General features: G+C 45.2%; 1 protein-coding gene across 1 annotated transcript in view; it reads right to left on the bottom strand.

The window, feature by feature from the left end:
• The window catches only part of LOC124789817 (aminopeptidase N-like), a 154,088-nt gene that overhangs the window by 95,212 nt on the left and 42,654 nt on the right, over positions 1–16,222 (bottom strand). Inside the window, exons 5-7 of the mRNA XM_047257300.1 lie at positions 13,239–13,388; positions 5,083–5,394; positions 1,884–2,067 (exon numbers count right to left, since the gene is read on the bottom strand). Of these exons, the coding sequence (XP_047113256.1) occupies positions 1,884–2,067; positions 5,083–5,394; positions 13,239–13,388 (646 nt within the window). The remainder of the gene's footprint in view (positions 1–1,883; positions 2,068–5,082; positions 5,395–13,238; positions 13,389–16,222) is intronic.

The raw sequence follows: 16,222 nt of genomic DNA, 5'->3' as shown, positions 1-16,222 counted from the left end.
GTGGACTAATAAGGTAAGGAATGAGGAGATTCTGCCCAGAATCGGAAAGGAAAGGAAGATGTGGAATACACTGACAAGGAAAAGGGACAGGATGATAGGACATCTGTTAAGACATCAGGGGATGACTTCCATGGTAGTAGAGGAAGCTGTAGAGGCCAGAAACTGTAGAGAAAGACAGCGATTGGAATATATCCAGCAAATAACTGAGATCGTAAGTTTGCAAGTGCTACACTGAGATGAAGAGGCTGGCACAGAAGAGGAAACCAGTCAGACGACTGATGACTCAAAAAAAAGAAAAAAAAACCAACTTTAATATTTGGAGGACAGTTTAAATCAGAGTATGAAACGGCTAAATAAAATTTGAAGGCCTATTTACTCGCATAATGTCTCACACACGACGACACCTTGCGAGGTACAAGAACTGATCAGCTTCGCGTCGGAAATGCGACAGTTTTATGTTTTGTCGTGTTGTGTGGCAATCTCCCGTCAGTACATAGGCTAACTGACACACCGTTTTGGGCAAACCCCAGCTTGCACGCACGTCATGATTTTATAAATTACATTTCCGCTGTAACATTTTTTCTTATTTTTATTTTTTCTTCTTATTTATTTTCTTATACTCCTATGTTCTGCAGGCATACTAACTCTGAGCCCTGGAGCCAGTTGTCGTAGCGTTCATAATAAACGAAATAGTGTTGGGTTGGCGTAGTCTGAAAAAAAACACGTTATTATCATGGGCAGTGAGTTTCTAATTACACGAGTAAAACCTTCAGGAGACTGAGCATTTGCTTGACCATAAACATTTAGCTTACACAGGTGTGCCTACTTGGGGCACAGCGACCGTTGTAAATAATATACAGGTAAGACAACCGCAAGTCACACAGTTTTGTGAGGTATTTGGTTGTTTTACTTGTAGGCCTATATTACAATCAGGACTCTTACTTGTGAAGTTAGAAACCGATAACGAGTCACCTCCATGGGAATTACAGTGTTTCCTGTATACATGAACTGAGTAAAACGACTAAAAAGAAACACTTAGCCGACACTAGATGTTTCTGGTGATTTGTCAGCTATGTTGGAAACCGAAACAATGTGTGTATCATTCGTTTCTTCTTATTTAGTTGCAAATGCAAAATAAACACACAGTGTGGAATGTTTCTATCGTTATTCACTTATAACGCAACTGTAATATAACCGTAAACATCAAAAGGAGACGTAGATTTACACTGTTGAATAAAAGAGTACACAAAAAAGATAAGTATATCGATGGAAGCTGTGGATTCGTTAGTTCATGGGATTCTCGTTTACTTAAAAAACTGAATTATTTTTGTAGATTTCAGTGTACTATTGTATTTGTGCATTCGTAAGTTTGTGTGTGTGTGTGTGTGTGTGTGTGTGTATTGTACTTACGTTAAAACGTTATTTGTTCTGCGTTAAGTACGTGACAATCTGACCACTATGCATATTACACAATCACCTTTAAGCCCTAAGGAACGATAGGAAAATCTTATATCGAAGCATCTTAGCCTAAGAGAAGCCGACACTTGACAACAGTCGTTCCGTCCTGCAAATAAGTTGTTATCTTTCTACGCAATATTACAGTAGGCGGACGGTTTATTAAACGACATTTCTCCACATTTCAAGTGACGTATCATTATCTGAAATGGTTTGATAATCTTACTGCAAGACTTAACTAGTTAGTTCGAAAATGCGCAGTCCTACTTTAATGTACTTTGATTTTCTTTCTGCAAAAAATGGCATCAAATTAAGGTACTGTCGTCAAGCGAAAATTATTACTTAAATATCTGCTGAAAATATGGACGAATTTTTACAGTGTCCGTTCTTGTAAGCATCTACAAAAATAGCATTATATGCGGACTCACCACTGCAGCGGCGAAGTTCTCGAAGAATGTGGCGAATCCTTCGCTGAGCCATAGCACGGACCACCAGTTGGGACTGACGAGGTTGCCGAACCACTGGTGGGACACTTCGTGCTGAATGATCGTCACTACTTGCTCCTTGACTGATTCCGACGTATAGTTCTCCAGGGCCAACAGACGTGATTGCCTTCACAAAGAACAGACACATTTGTGAACACACTACCCTGACTTAAAACTGTCTAGGTTCTCTTAATTTCACAGGAAACTGCTACTTTATAGCGTCGAGTGTTTTTATATGGTTAGCGGTTAATGGACCGTCGATTGTGAGATGGAACCGTAACAACAAATCATTTCAACTAGGGAGAGAAGTGTCAGCTAGAACACAGTCCGTCGCTCCAAGTGCTATGGAGCTTAACGTTCGTCGAAAGGCTTGTCGTCGCTTAAAACGCGTACGAATAATACACTCCTGGAAATTGAAATAAGAACACCGTGAATTCATTGTCCCCGGAAGGGGAAACTTTATTGACACATTCCTGGGGTCAGATACATCACATGATCACACTGACAGAACCACAGGCACATAGACACAGGCAACAGAGCATGCACAATGTCGGCACTAGTACAGTGTATATCCACCTTTCGCAGCAATGCAGGCTGCTATTCTCCCATGGAGACGATCGTAGAGATGCTGGATGTAGTCCTGTGGAACGGCTTGCCATGCCATTTCCACCTGGCGCCTCAGTTGGACCAGCGTTCGTGCTGGACGTGCAGACCGCGTGAGACGACGCTTCATCCAGTCCCAAACATGATCAATGGGGGACAGATCCGGAGATCTTGTTGGCCAGGGTAGTTGACTTAATCCTTCTAGAGCACGTTGGGTGGCACGGGATACATGCGGACGTGCATTGTCCTGTTGGAACAGCAAGTTCCCTTGCCGGTCTAGGAATGGTAGAACGATGGGTTCGATGACGGTTTTAATGTACCGTGCACTATTCAGTGTCCCCTCGACGATCACCAGTGGTGTACGGCCAGTGTAGGAGATCGCTCCCCACACCATGATGCCGGGTGTTGGCCCTGTGTGCCTCGGTCGTATGCAGTCCTGATTGTGGCGCTCACCTGCACGGCGCCAAACACGCATACGACCATCATTGGCACCAAGGCAGAAGCGACTCTCATCGCTGAAGACGACACGTCTCCATTCGTCCCTCCATTCACGCCTGTCGCGACACCACTGGAGGCGGGCTGCACGATGTTGGGGCGTGAGCGGAAGACGGCCTAACGGTGTGCGGGACCGTAGCCCAGCTTCATGGAGACGGTTGCGAATGGTCCTCGCCGATACCCCAGGAGCAACAGTGTCCCTAATTTGCTGGGAAGTGGCGGTGTGGTCCCCTACGGCACTGCGTAGGATCCTACGGTCTTGGCGTGCATCCGTGCGTCGCTGCGGTCCGGTCCCAGGTCGACGGGCACGTGCACCTTCCGACGACCACTGGCGACAACATCGATGTACTGTGGAGACCTCACGCCCCACGTGTTGAGCAATTCGGCGGTACGTCCACCCGGCCTCCCGCATGCCCACTATACGCCCTCGCTCAAAGTCCGTCAACTGCACATACGGTTCACGTCCACACTGTCGCGGCATGCTACCAGTGTTAAAGACTGCGATGGAGCTCCGTATGCCACGGCAAACTGGCTGACACTGACGGCGGCGGTGCACAAATGCTGCGCAGCTAGCGCCATTCGACGGCCAACACCGCGGTTCCTGGTGTGTCCGCTGTGCCGTGCGTGTGATCATTGCTTGTACAGCCCTCTCGCAGTGTCCGGAGCAAGTATGGTGGGTCTGACACACCGGTGTCAATGTGTTCTTTTTTCAATTTCCAGGAGTGTATATGGTTACTAATTCTCAGAACTGTCTCTTTGTGATGTTTGAGCATACGCTCAGATGAAGGACGGGGGTGTATTAGAAGGCAGGTGACAGAAAATTATAATTTACACACACACTGGAACATTCTGTAATATTTACAGCTTTTATTAGTAATGTTTGCTAAAGGCTCTCTGAATTAAAGTCTACGTTTGATACCAGCACAACTTTTTTTAGCAAGCAATGATCTCTTCGCCTGTCCAAGCCCTCCGTTTCTGTCCTCCTCGTTTTGTCATACGTTCGTTTGCTTCCATGGTAGCAGAATAACTTTGTCCCGTAGGTGGTCCGCAATTTTGTTGTAGAGTGTGTCTCTAATATTATTTCGTCCTTCCCTCATTAGTTTCATTTTTCTTCCATTTCCATATAATTGTTGTCATTAGACTGATCATTGCGTTCAGCAAGTGCTCTAGTTGTTTATCAGTTTCACTGACAGGTGTATCATTAGTGAATCTCGTCATTGATACCTTTGCACTCTCATTTTCTTTTATTTCGTCATTAGCTGTTCAATGTAAAGCTGAACTGTAAGTGAGAGAGACTGCGTCTTTTCCTTGCACCATATTTAATCTGAGAATTCCAGTTATAAGGGTGAAGATTCATAAAACCGCAGGGACGGATTCTTGACTTGAAATGGGGGAAAAAGATCCTATGAACATGTATCTGGAAATGCAGCGTTGCCACGGTAGATGACGGTGACGACCGACAGTTTCTCTGACCATGTGCCATTTGTTTCTTTGTGTTGCAAGCTGTGTTATTGACGTAGCTTACTATAAGCAGCGCAGTGGTACGGTATTCATATCGGGAACAAGCCGAGATTGTGTTTGTGTATGGCTAAGCAGATGGAAACAGTGGAGAGGCAGTACGGCTATAACAAAACAAATACTGGCGGCGGACTGTGCGTAACGGGATTTGCAGGACCGGGTTCTACAGCTTGCTGAGACGAAAGCTAATACAAGCTCCAGGCAAGCGGCCCGCCAACATGGTGTAAGCCAAAGTACGATTATGTGTATTCTGCACGACAACAGCTACTATCCCTGTCACCTCCAAACCCCTAGAGGCCACTTTGAACATCTCTTGTGCCGTGGATGCGACGCAGCTCAGTACTGTGTTCCGGTACACCTTCCATTTCCGGACCAACGTTCATAGAACTTTTTTTCCTCCATTTCCAGTCAGGGATCTGTCGCTGCAGTTTGTCGGTTTTATGAATGTTCACCCCGTATAATTTTGAAATAGTTTGTTAGTCTCACGGAGAAACGTAGCATTCAGGGCAATGATTTGATTAATTACATGTACGTGATGAGACCCCAGTTTTCCATGGCACCGGGGCCCAATTCCGGCAGCGCGACGTGGTCCAGCTTGCTGAGGTAGCCGTGGTTGTACGGCACGTTGACAAGCCCCGCCATCGAGGCGACCGTCCAGGGAGCTACCGAACTGGCGTACTCAGCCTGCGACTCCGTCTCCATGGTCGTCCAGACAGTCGTGTTTTGCTCCAGCGGCGAGTGGACGCCCACAAAGTCGGAGATGACCCACGCCAGCAGGAAGGCGCTCATCAGCGGCGTCTCCGCGAAGAACATGGTGCGGCGGCCGTCCTCCTCGTCCCTGTGACAGGACAACAAGCTACAGTGCGGCACTTACCATCTCAAGCATCAGCCGCCACCCAGCTGTAACTCGACTCCGCCTTTGAATACTTGCAGCAGGCGGCAACGCAACACTTGGTGCTGAAACACACATCCAAACGCAAGTTTGCTGGTTAGGTAGTAAACGCCGGTAAGATGTTCCGGAAATAAATGTACTGATGAATAATTTTAATCAATACGTTTTAATTTCACCAACATTAATGACTCTCTGAACACACTGAATGCCACGAGGCCCCCGATGGACACAGCAGAGTCTCACGCCTGACGCCCTGCGACTGCCGACAACTACAAGCTCCATTCTAATAGGCGCCCGAAGAAATTTTTCAGAGAGGGGGAAGTATTCTAAAGTTGCTACTCTTTACATAACTGGTACAATTAGTCTGAAAACGTAAAGGGCTCCAAGAACTAAATTTCAAAGGAATTACATAAAAGGCTATCGTATAAAGCAACGATTAATACACTACTGGCCATTAAAATTGCTACACCAAGAAGAAATGTAGATGCTAAACGGGTATTCATTGGACAAATATATTTTACTAGAACTGACATGGGATTACATTTTCACGCAGTTTGGGTGCATAGATCCTGAGAAATCAGTACCCAGAACAACAACCTCTCGCCGTAGTAACGGCCTTGATACGCCTGGGCATTGAGTCAAACAGAGCTTGGATGGTGTGTACAGGCCCATGCAGCTTCAACACGATACCACAGTTCATCAAGAGTAGTGACTGGCGTATTGTGACGAGCCAGTTGCTCGGCCACCATTGACCAGAAGTCTTCAATTGGTAGAGATTTGGAGAATGTGCTGGCCAGGGCAGCAGACGAACATTTTCTTTATCCAGAAAGGCCCGTACAGGACCTGCAACATGCGGTCGTGCATTATCCTGCTGAAATGTATGGTTTCGCAGGGATCGAATGAAGGGTAGAGCCACGGGTCGTAACACATCTGAAATGTAACGTCCACTGTTCAAAATGCCGTCAGTGCAAACAAGAGGTGACCGAGACGTGGAACCAATGGCACCCCATACCATCCCGCCGGGTGATAGGACAGTATGGCGATGACGAATACACGCTTCAAATGTGCGTTCACCGCGATGTCACCAAACACGGATGTGGCCATCATGATTCTGTAAACAGAACCTGGATTCATCCGAGAAAATTACGTTTTGCAATTCGTGCACACAGGTTTGTCGTTGAGTACACCATCGCAGGCGCTCCTGTCTGTGATGCAGCGTCATGGGTAACCGCAGCCATGGTCTTCGAGCTGACAGTCCATGCTGCTGCAAAACGTCGTCAAACTGTTCGTGCAGATGGTTGTTGTCTTGCAAACGTCCCCATCTGTTGACTCAGGGGTCGAGACGTGGCTGCACGATCTGTTACAGCCATGCGGATAAGATGCCTGTCATCTCGACTGCTAGTGATACGAGGCCGTTGGGATCCTACGCGGCATTCCGTATTACCCTCCTGAACCCATCGATTCCATATTCTGCTAACAGTCATTGGATCTCGACCAACGCGAGCAGCAATGTCGCGATACGATAAACTGCAATCGAGATAGGCTACAATTCGACCGTTATCAAAGTCGGAAACGTGAAGGTACGCATTTCTCCTCCTTACACGAGGCATCACAACAACGTTTCACCAGGCAACGCCGGTCAACTGTTGTTTGTGTATGAGAAATCGGTTGGAAACTTTCCTCATGTCAGCACGTTGTAAGTGGCGCCACCGGCACGAGCCTTATTTGAATGCCCTAAAAAGCTAATCATTTGCAAATCACAGCATCTTCTTCATGTCGGTTAAATTTCGCGTCTGTAGCACGTCATATTCGTGGCGTAGCAATTTTAATGTGCAGTGCTTTAGGTGGAATAATTCGTTGCACCATGCAACCCACGAACCACGGACCAAGCCGTGGTGGGCTGCCTTGTATGCCTCAACGCTAAAGATAGCCGTTCCGTAGATGCAACAGGATCGGTGGTGTGGGGAGCCGGTACGGTAGCTCAGCGTGTTCGGTCAGACGGCTGGCTGCACTCTGCAATAAACAAAGTCAGTGAAGTATTCAACGATGAACTTGAAGGGTTTCATGTGACGTCCGCCCAGACCAAATGCCGAAAAAACGGGTGTTGTCTCTTTGACTAGTAATAAAAAACTCCAGCGTTCTAGTTTCCAACCTCTGCCCTGCTTAAGTTTTGAATAAAATCATCAGAAACGACCACCGAAGACTTCCGGCATAAAAAGTCACCCTAGCTCTGCCGACGGCTTGTCAAAGGAGGGAGGAGCAGACAGAGACTCATGGCACTCTCTTACCCTCAGGGTGGGAAACTGTCGTCAACAACATGAGGATACAGAAGGTAACGGAGACCACTACATTGATGAAAGCCACTGCATAATGAATATCCATAGGACATGTGTCCTTTAACTCAAACAGTGTCACGATGATCTCTTCACTGGCGAAAGATTCCGGACTAGGCCCCCATTCGGATCTCCGGGAGGGGACGACCAAGGGGGAGGTGACCATGAGAAAAAGATTGAATAATCATCGGAAGGGTAACATTCTACAAGTCGGGTCGTGGAGCGTCAGAAGTTTGAACGTGATAGGGAAACTAGGAAATCTGAAAAGGGAAATACTAAGGCTAAATTTAGATCTAGTGGGGGTCTGTGAAGTGAAGTAGAATGAAGACAGGGATTTCTGGTCAGATGAGTATAGGCTAATATCAGAAACAGCAGAAAACGGTCTAACGGGAGTAGGCTGCGTTACAAATAAGAATGTAGAGCAGAGGGTGGTTTACTGCGAACAGTTCGGTGGTAGAGTTGTTCTCACCAGAACAGACAGAAAACCAACACCGACAACAACAATTCGGGTATACGTGCCGATGTCGCAAGCGGAAAGTGAAGACATAGAGAAAGTGTTTCAGGAGAGTGAATGGGTAATTCAGCACGTAAACGGAGATGAAAATGTATGACATGGGGGAATGGGGGGGGGGTGAATATGGACTTGGTATTAGGAATGAGAGAGGAAAAGACTGAGTTCTGCAATGAATTTCAGCTAATAATAGCGAATACTCCGTTTAAGAATTACAAGAGCAGGAGGTATACCTGGGAAAGGTTGGGAGATACGGGAAGTTTACATCGTAGTCAGACAGAGATTCTGAAATTCGATATTGGATTGTAAGGCTTACCCAGGAGTAGATACGCCCTCATATCACACGTTAGTAATGTTGATGAGTAAGCTGAAATTTAAGACAGTAGTCAGGAAAAATCAGTGTGCAAAGAAGTCTGATATGGAAGTACTGAGAGGAGATACACTTGAATAAGGAATAGCTCAGTAGGCAGTTCAGATGAAAAAGAATGGATATCTCTGAAAAGGGCAATCACAGAAGCCAGAAAGAAAAACATAGGTACAAGGAAGATAACTGCGAAGAAACTATGGGTAACAGTAGAAATGCTTCAGTTGATCGACGAAAGAAGGAAGTACAAAAACGTTAGGGGAAATTCAGATACACAGAAATATAACTCACTTAGAAATTAAATAAATAGGAAATGCAGGGAAGTTAGGGCGAAATAAGTGCATGAAAAATGTGAAGAAATCGAAAAGGAAATGATTGTCGGAAGGACTGACTTCGGCGAAATTAAAAGCAAGGGTGGTAATATTTCCACTGTTAAATGAGAAGAGAGCTGAAGGGTGGAAAGAGTACAATGAAGCCCTCTGTGAAGGGAAAGATTTGTCTGGTGGCGTGATTGAAGAATCAGGAGTCGATAGGGAAGAGATAGAGGATCCAGTATTGGAATCAGAATTCAAAAGGACTTTGGAAGACTTAAGGCTGAATAAAGCAATAGGGATAGATAACATTCCATTAGAATATTTAAAATCACTGGGGCAAGAGGCAACAAAAAGGCTATTCACGCTGGTGTGTAGAGTGTGTGAGACTGATGATATGCCACTACACTTACGCAAAGTCATCATCCGCACAATTCAGAAGATAGTCGTAGACGACAAGCGCAAGAATTATCGCTCAATCAGCTTAACAGCGTAAGCATGTTAGTTACTGACAAAAATAATATAGAGAAGCATGGAAAGGAAAATTGATCAGTTTGGCATAGGGATATAAAGGCACCAGAGGGGCAGTTCTGACGTTGCGTTTGATATTGGAAGCATGACTGAAGAAAATCGAGACACAGTCATAGGATTTGTTGACTTGCAAAAAGAGTTCGGCAACATAAAATAATGCATGGTCTTCGAAATTCAAAGAAAAATAGGGTATGCTATAGGAAAGACGGAAGCAAGAGGGAAAAATAAGACTGCACGAATAAGAACGAAGTACTCGGTTAGAAAGGATGTAAGAGAGGGATGCAGTCTTTCGCCCATGCTATTTAGTATATGTATCTAAGTAGCAATGACGGAAATAAAAGAAGGGTTCAACAGTGGGATTAAAATTCAAGGTGAAAACATGTCAGTGATACGATTCTCAGATGATACTACTCTCCTCAGTGAAACTGTCGGATGGAATGAACCGTGTAATGAGTACATAATGGGGTTTTAGAGTAAATCGAAGAAAGACGAAAGTAATTGGAAGTAGCAGAAACGGGAACAGCGAGAAACTTAACATCCGGATTGATGGTCACGAAGTATAAGAAGTTAAGGAATTCTGCTACCTAGGCAGCAAAATAACCAATGACGGACAGAGTAAGGAGGACTTCAAAAGCAGACCAGTGCTGGCAAAAATGTCATTCCTTGGCAAGAGAAGTCTACTAGAATCAAACATAGGTCTTAATTTGAGGAAGAAATTTCTGAGAATGTACGTTTGGGGCACAGCATTGTATGGTAGTGAAGCAAGGACTGTGTGAAAACCAGGAAGCATTTGAAATGTGGTGCTGGAGGAGAATGTTGAAAATTAGGTGGACTGATAAGGTAAGGAATGGGGAGGTTCCGCGCAGAATTGGAGAGAAAAGGAATATGTGGATGACAGTGATAAGAATAAGGGGCAGGACGATAAGACATGTGGGAATGCATCAAAGAATAACTTCTGTGGTGCTGGAGGGAGATGTAGAGGATAAAAAATTTTAGAGGAAGACAGAGATTGAAATATCAAACACATAACTGAGGGCAAGTGCTACTCTGATCTGAAAGGGATGGCACGGGAGAGGAAATCGTGGCGGATGGCAAAAAAAAGGGAAAAAAGTTCAGGCAGCATCTGTGTTTCTGAAGGAACATTGCAAAGGGTACTGCATGCAATGGCTATTAGGGTCGGGTATCTCGCAAAAGGTCTTTGCTCTCAGAGACACATAAGGCAGCATCTCTCCATTGGCTACGCCAATAGCTGACTGGAGGCGCGTATTGTGGACCGACGAGCCGCGACTTTACCTCTTTCCAAATGACGGAAGACGTCGACTACACCGGTGTCACGTTGTCGGATTTAACCCGCAATGAGTGGGTGGTGTCATTCATGCAGGAGTTGCTTCTGTTATGTTTAGGAGGTGTTTCTCATACCCGAGTTAGGTCAATTCATTCAGGTTTCCGCGCACCTGAATCGTTTATTTTCCCTCGGCAACCGGATGTTACCCTTTCTTCTACATCTTCATGATGAGTATGCTCTGGCATTCTACCAAGATGAAGACAACCATGTTCACAGGGCAGCAGGCAGAAACTTTTAATCTGACAAACGTTGAAGCGTCCTGTCGCACCTCAACTGACCCGCTAAACCACCCGATCTCGATCAGAAAGAAAATACCTGGGACTATTTGAAACACTGGATGTAAAGTAGCAATCTACATTCCCTCGATTTGGCAGTTCTTTGGGATCTAACCATCAATGATTCAGCTAGATATACCATACCTAAAGAAACTTATTTACCCTATCCGTCTTCGAATTGAGGTCATTATCAAGGTTAGAGGAAATAATATATGGCATTAGCTTGGTGTTTTCTGGGCGTTACCCGATGTGATTATTTAACCTAGGATTGTACATCCCTTAGGTCCTTTATTACTTTGCTGCATCAGTCTTATTTCTAAGGCTGTAGTACTCACGTTATTGTGAACATGACACTCACAAGTAAAGTGACTTGAAAATTTTGGAAATTTGTGGTAAGTTTCTATGGGATCAAACTGCTGAGGTTATCGGTCCCTAGGCTTACACACTACTTAATCTAACTTAAACTAACTTACGCTAAGGACAACACACACACCCATGCCCGAGGGAGGACTCGAACCTCCGACGGGGGGAGCCGCACGAACCGTGGGGCCTTAGACCACACGGCTCTAACTGAGTACAAGCTAAGACAATACCATTTATTCTTCACTAGTACTCAGGAACTCTTCCAGGAGGCATCCTAACCGTCCAAGCACTGACCAAGAAGTGACGTCCGTTCAGAGTACGTAGAGTCCCACGTGAACAGTGACAACGTGAAACTGCTCAGTCAATAGGAAATTAATATTCCCTTTCCGGCACTATCTCTCAACATAACAAATGCTGAGCAAGCACGTGATTTATGCCATGGGAAGTACAATCTTCAGTGGGAATTAATGTACTGGGTCAGGTGGTCGACTAAGTCTGTGTCACCTTTCCACGCACTGCGCTGCCTACTCTTACCAGCATTAGATTGACTAATTATGGATGCGTTTTACTACTGACCGTTGTTCCTTTCCTCAGCAGGTGTCAGTGGTTCTCCTGACAGTATTTCGCGGTAAGCATCAGAAATTCTGTTGAGTTTACCCAGTCTTAGGGTGTTTGGCTGATATCACACTTAACTGTTATGGCCAGTGCTTTGCACACTCTCGGACTTCGTCTTAATCCTAAATGAGAAGACGCAACTATAATATCACTGCCAGCAATACTTAGCTTCTGAAACACTTTCAGAATTTTTTCTTTCATCATAGTCTGCTATAAGGTGTTCATGAGATTACCAGCAATTCTGAAGAATAATTACACATACATTAACTAGGTCATCGTGATAACCTACCAAAAACAAATATCACGCCTGGTTACCTGGAAGAACCAGTGACACATGTAAGTGTCACCCAATTTGAAGACACACAAAATTTTATTATTTAGCAACAATCAGAAGCTGGAAATCGCTAACTGTGCCACGAAGGCATAGAAAGACCAGCTTGAAATGTCTTGTGAAGGGAGACCTGTCAGTTTCTCTAAAGGAAAGATCGTCAATTTGCGCATCAATCCTATCTTCAGATGTGCCTGTCAGAATTGTTTTCTTACACAAATACGGAAAACAATGCAGTATTAGAATGCAGTATGCGAATTATAGCGCAAAAGATATCTAATTAGGGGATTACTTTGAGCGTACATTACTTTCAATTCGCTATTTTCACAGATTTTTGTCATTCAAATCTTTTACCGTGGTTCAGGCAGGACTACACTGAGAGAAAAAGGTACTTGGTCTACAGAAAAGTTTTATTATGTTCTCCATGTTTCTTGTAGCTAACGTCTGTCGTTAAACCGCATTACGTATTAACTATAAATTATTTATCGTGTATGGTGATGCAAGAGGAGACCTAAGATGCATTACAATACAGTGGTTGGCCACTAGCCAGCGCAGGTAGAAGCTATTGTGTGTCGTTTTCTCATAGGTGAATTTCATTATGAATTATAGCGGTGTTTCATTTAGCTGTTGAGTCTTAGTGTGGGTCTGATGGTTGGCACGTGTCCTAAAAAAATGATAATCACTGACAAATAACTGTTCCACGTCTACAGCGCCGCATGTTTACACCTGGTTCCTGACTGAACCCAGCTACGTAGACTTGGCAGCAGCCAGAAGCGGTCGCGGTCGCAGCACGGACCGCTGACCCGGGTCTCACCTGGACGTGATCAGCGGGGTGTTGGTGAGCACAGTCCATCGCGGACGCGGTCTGAAAGTGAACATCCAGGTCGCCTTGATGGCCGGCTCGTCGTAGCAAGGCATCGTCATGCGAGCCCCCATCTCCGCGAACTGCGTCGCTGCCAGCCACCTGTAACAGCAGAACCGCGTACCGGCTATGAACACTTACCGACAACTGATAATAACTGATGTTAGACTGGTTACTCGACCCCAGTTTTCAACTGTCGTTACAAATTCGCTATGATTCAGGTTCAGCGTATCTGAACATTTTGCACTGACGTCCTTTCATAGCACTGCATCTTTACCGATTTCAGCAACACTGACCCATCAACTTCATTTCAGTGCATTAAATTAATTTCACGTAGTTGCTCAGTTGTTCGCTGTGACAGCTGAGTCACTGGATACATACAGTCATTACTAAAGGAGACATCATAAAGAAATGGAAATGATCGTATAGCATTACAGAACGATATTCACTCTGCAGCGGAGTGTGCGCTGATATGAAACTTTCTGGAAGATTAAAACTGTGTGCCGGACCGAGACTCGAACTCGGAACCTAGTTCGAACTCGGGTCCTAGTTCGGGTCCCGATTTCGAGTCTCGGTCTGGCACACAGTTTTAATCTTCCAGAAAGTTTCATATCAGCGCACACTCCGCTGCAGAGTGAAAATCTCATTCCGAAAACATCCCCCAGGCTGTGGCTAAGCCATGTCTCCGCAATATCCTTTCTTTCAGGAGTGCTAGTTCTGTAAGGTTCGCAGGAGAGCTCCTGTAAAGCTTGGAAGGTAGGAGACGAGGTACTTGCAGAAGTAAAGCTGTGAGGACGAGGCGTGAGTCGTGCTTGGGTAGCTCAGATGGTAGCCGGCACGGTAGCTCAGCGTGTTCGGTCAGAGGGTTAGCTGCCCTCTGTAATAAAAGAAACTGAGTGAATGGATCAATAACGAGCTTCAACGGGCGTCAGGTGACGTCCGCCACGAACAGTTGCAACGAACTATAACGAACAAAATGAGATTTAAAAAAAAAATGGTAGAGCACTTGCCTGCGAAAGGCAAAGGTCCCGAGTTCGAGTCTCGGTCCGGCACACGATTTTAATCTGCCAGAAAGTTTCATCATATAGCATTGTTGGCCGGCAGGCCCCATGCGAGGGAGTTCGGCCGCCGTATTGCAAGTCCTTTTTAGTTGACGCCACTTCGGCGACTTGCGGGTCAATGATGATGAAGGACACACAACACTGAGTCCCGCCGGGAATCGAGCCCGGGACCCTTGCGTGGTAGTCACAGACGCTATCGCTACGCTACGGAGGCGGACAGAAGACATTATACTAAATAACCATTGTTCATTTTATACCTATACCTATCACAGTACTTTAATTGAGCTCTGCGTTGTAATTTATTATTATAAAGGATGCCTCCAATAAAATCGGTGCGCCGGTGTTACTTCAAGTAACAATGAACTAACTAAAAAATAATAGCTACAGGTAACAGTAACATTATAAAGCACGTAGTTACCTATTTACGAGGATTGAATGAGAAGTAATGCTTCCACCTTCGTTAACTGAGTTTGGATGGGAGTATTTTAATAAATCAAACGCAGAAATAATCCTTAATATTTAATTACCCATACTCACTTTTCCACATAATCACCATCCAGTTGGATACATTTCTGCCAACGATGAACAAGTTTTCTGAAGCCGTCACGGAATAACTTGACACTGTTTCTGCAACCACAGTCTCACAGTTCTCTCCACGTCTTCATCAGAAGCATAATGACGTTCCCGCAGATCGTCTTTCATTGTCGGGAACAGATGGAACTCATGCGGTGCTAAATCTGAACTGTATGAAGGATGCGGTACGGTGGTGAGATTCAGTAGCTGAAGTTCTGCTGTAGTGGCACGTGAAGTGTGACGTTTGGCATTGTCATGCTGCAGGAAAACATTTCCCTTTTCCATTCGGACCCCTGTTAGCCGTCGTTTCAGAGTTCGCAGCGTTTTGATGTAAAGCTCTGAATTTATTGTTGTTTCGAGATCAAGGAAATCAACATGGATAACACCATCTGTGTTCCAGAGCACTGTGGCCATGATTTTTCCAGTTGAGGGCTGAGTCTTGAATTCCTTTTTCTGGGGCGAGTCTTTCTGTCGATATTCCATATACTGACGTTTCGTCTCCGGTTCGTAATGGTGAACCCACGTTTCGTCTCCTGCCACAACTGAATGGAGAAAGGCGTCACCTTCATTCTCGTAACGAGAGAGGAGTTCCTGGCAAATTTCAAGTCTATGTGCTTTCATTTCAGGAGTCAGCATCGGGGGTACCCATCGTGCACAGGTCTTCCGATAGCCAAAGAAAGCAATATGTCACCCACACGTTTTTGCGAAATGCTGATTGTGCTTACAATTTCTTTGCTTGTGAAACTCGGTGGTTGCTGTCACAGGACGTCCAACTCTTTGTTTGTTACGCAGGTCAGATGTTCCCGCCTCAATATCTTTAAACTTACTCGTCCAACGACGCACAGAACTCACATCAACACAATCACCAGGAACTGCTTTCATTCTCTGATGAATCTCCTTTGGGGTGACACCTTATGTTGTCAAGAATTCAATGACTGGACGTTTCTTAAACGGCATTGACCGACCGTCTGCGCAGGGTTCCATACTTTACACTGTAACAACAGAACCGTTCAATACTGAAGCTTCCCGCCAACTGGAGCTGTAGAGAAGGGCTACGGAACAAGCCAGTACCCGCCGCATGCCAATGATGTCAACTGTTGAGGAGTTACGAAGGTGGAGGTATTACTTTTCAGTCAACCCTCGTATAAGAGATGCTGGAAGTGGTGGCCATGGACATCCAGAAATCGCTGACTTCGCGCGATGACGTTACCAGCAACACACTGTAATTCTGCAGCCGTGATGTTGTAAAATTTTCTAGTAATGTTCCGTTTAAGATCGTCTATTGTGCGAGGACTATCAGGA

Source organism: Schistocerca piceifrons, chromosome 3 (genome assembly GCF_021461385.2).
Source record: "Schistocerca piceifrons isolate TAMUIC-IGC-003096 chromosome 3, iqSchPice1.1, whole genome shotgun sequence".
NCBI lineage: Eukaryota > Metazoa > Arthropoda > Insecta > Orthoptera > Acrididae > Schistocerca > Schistocerca piceifrons.
This window is presented reverse-complemented; position numbering and strand designations above follow the sequence as displayed.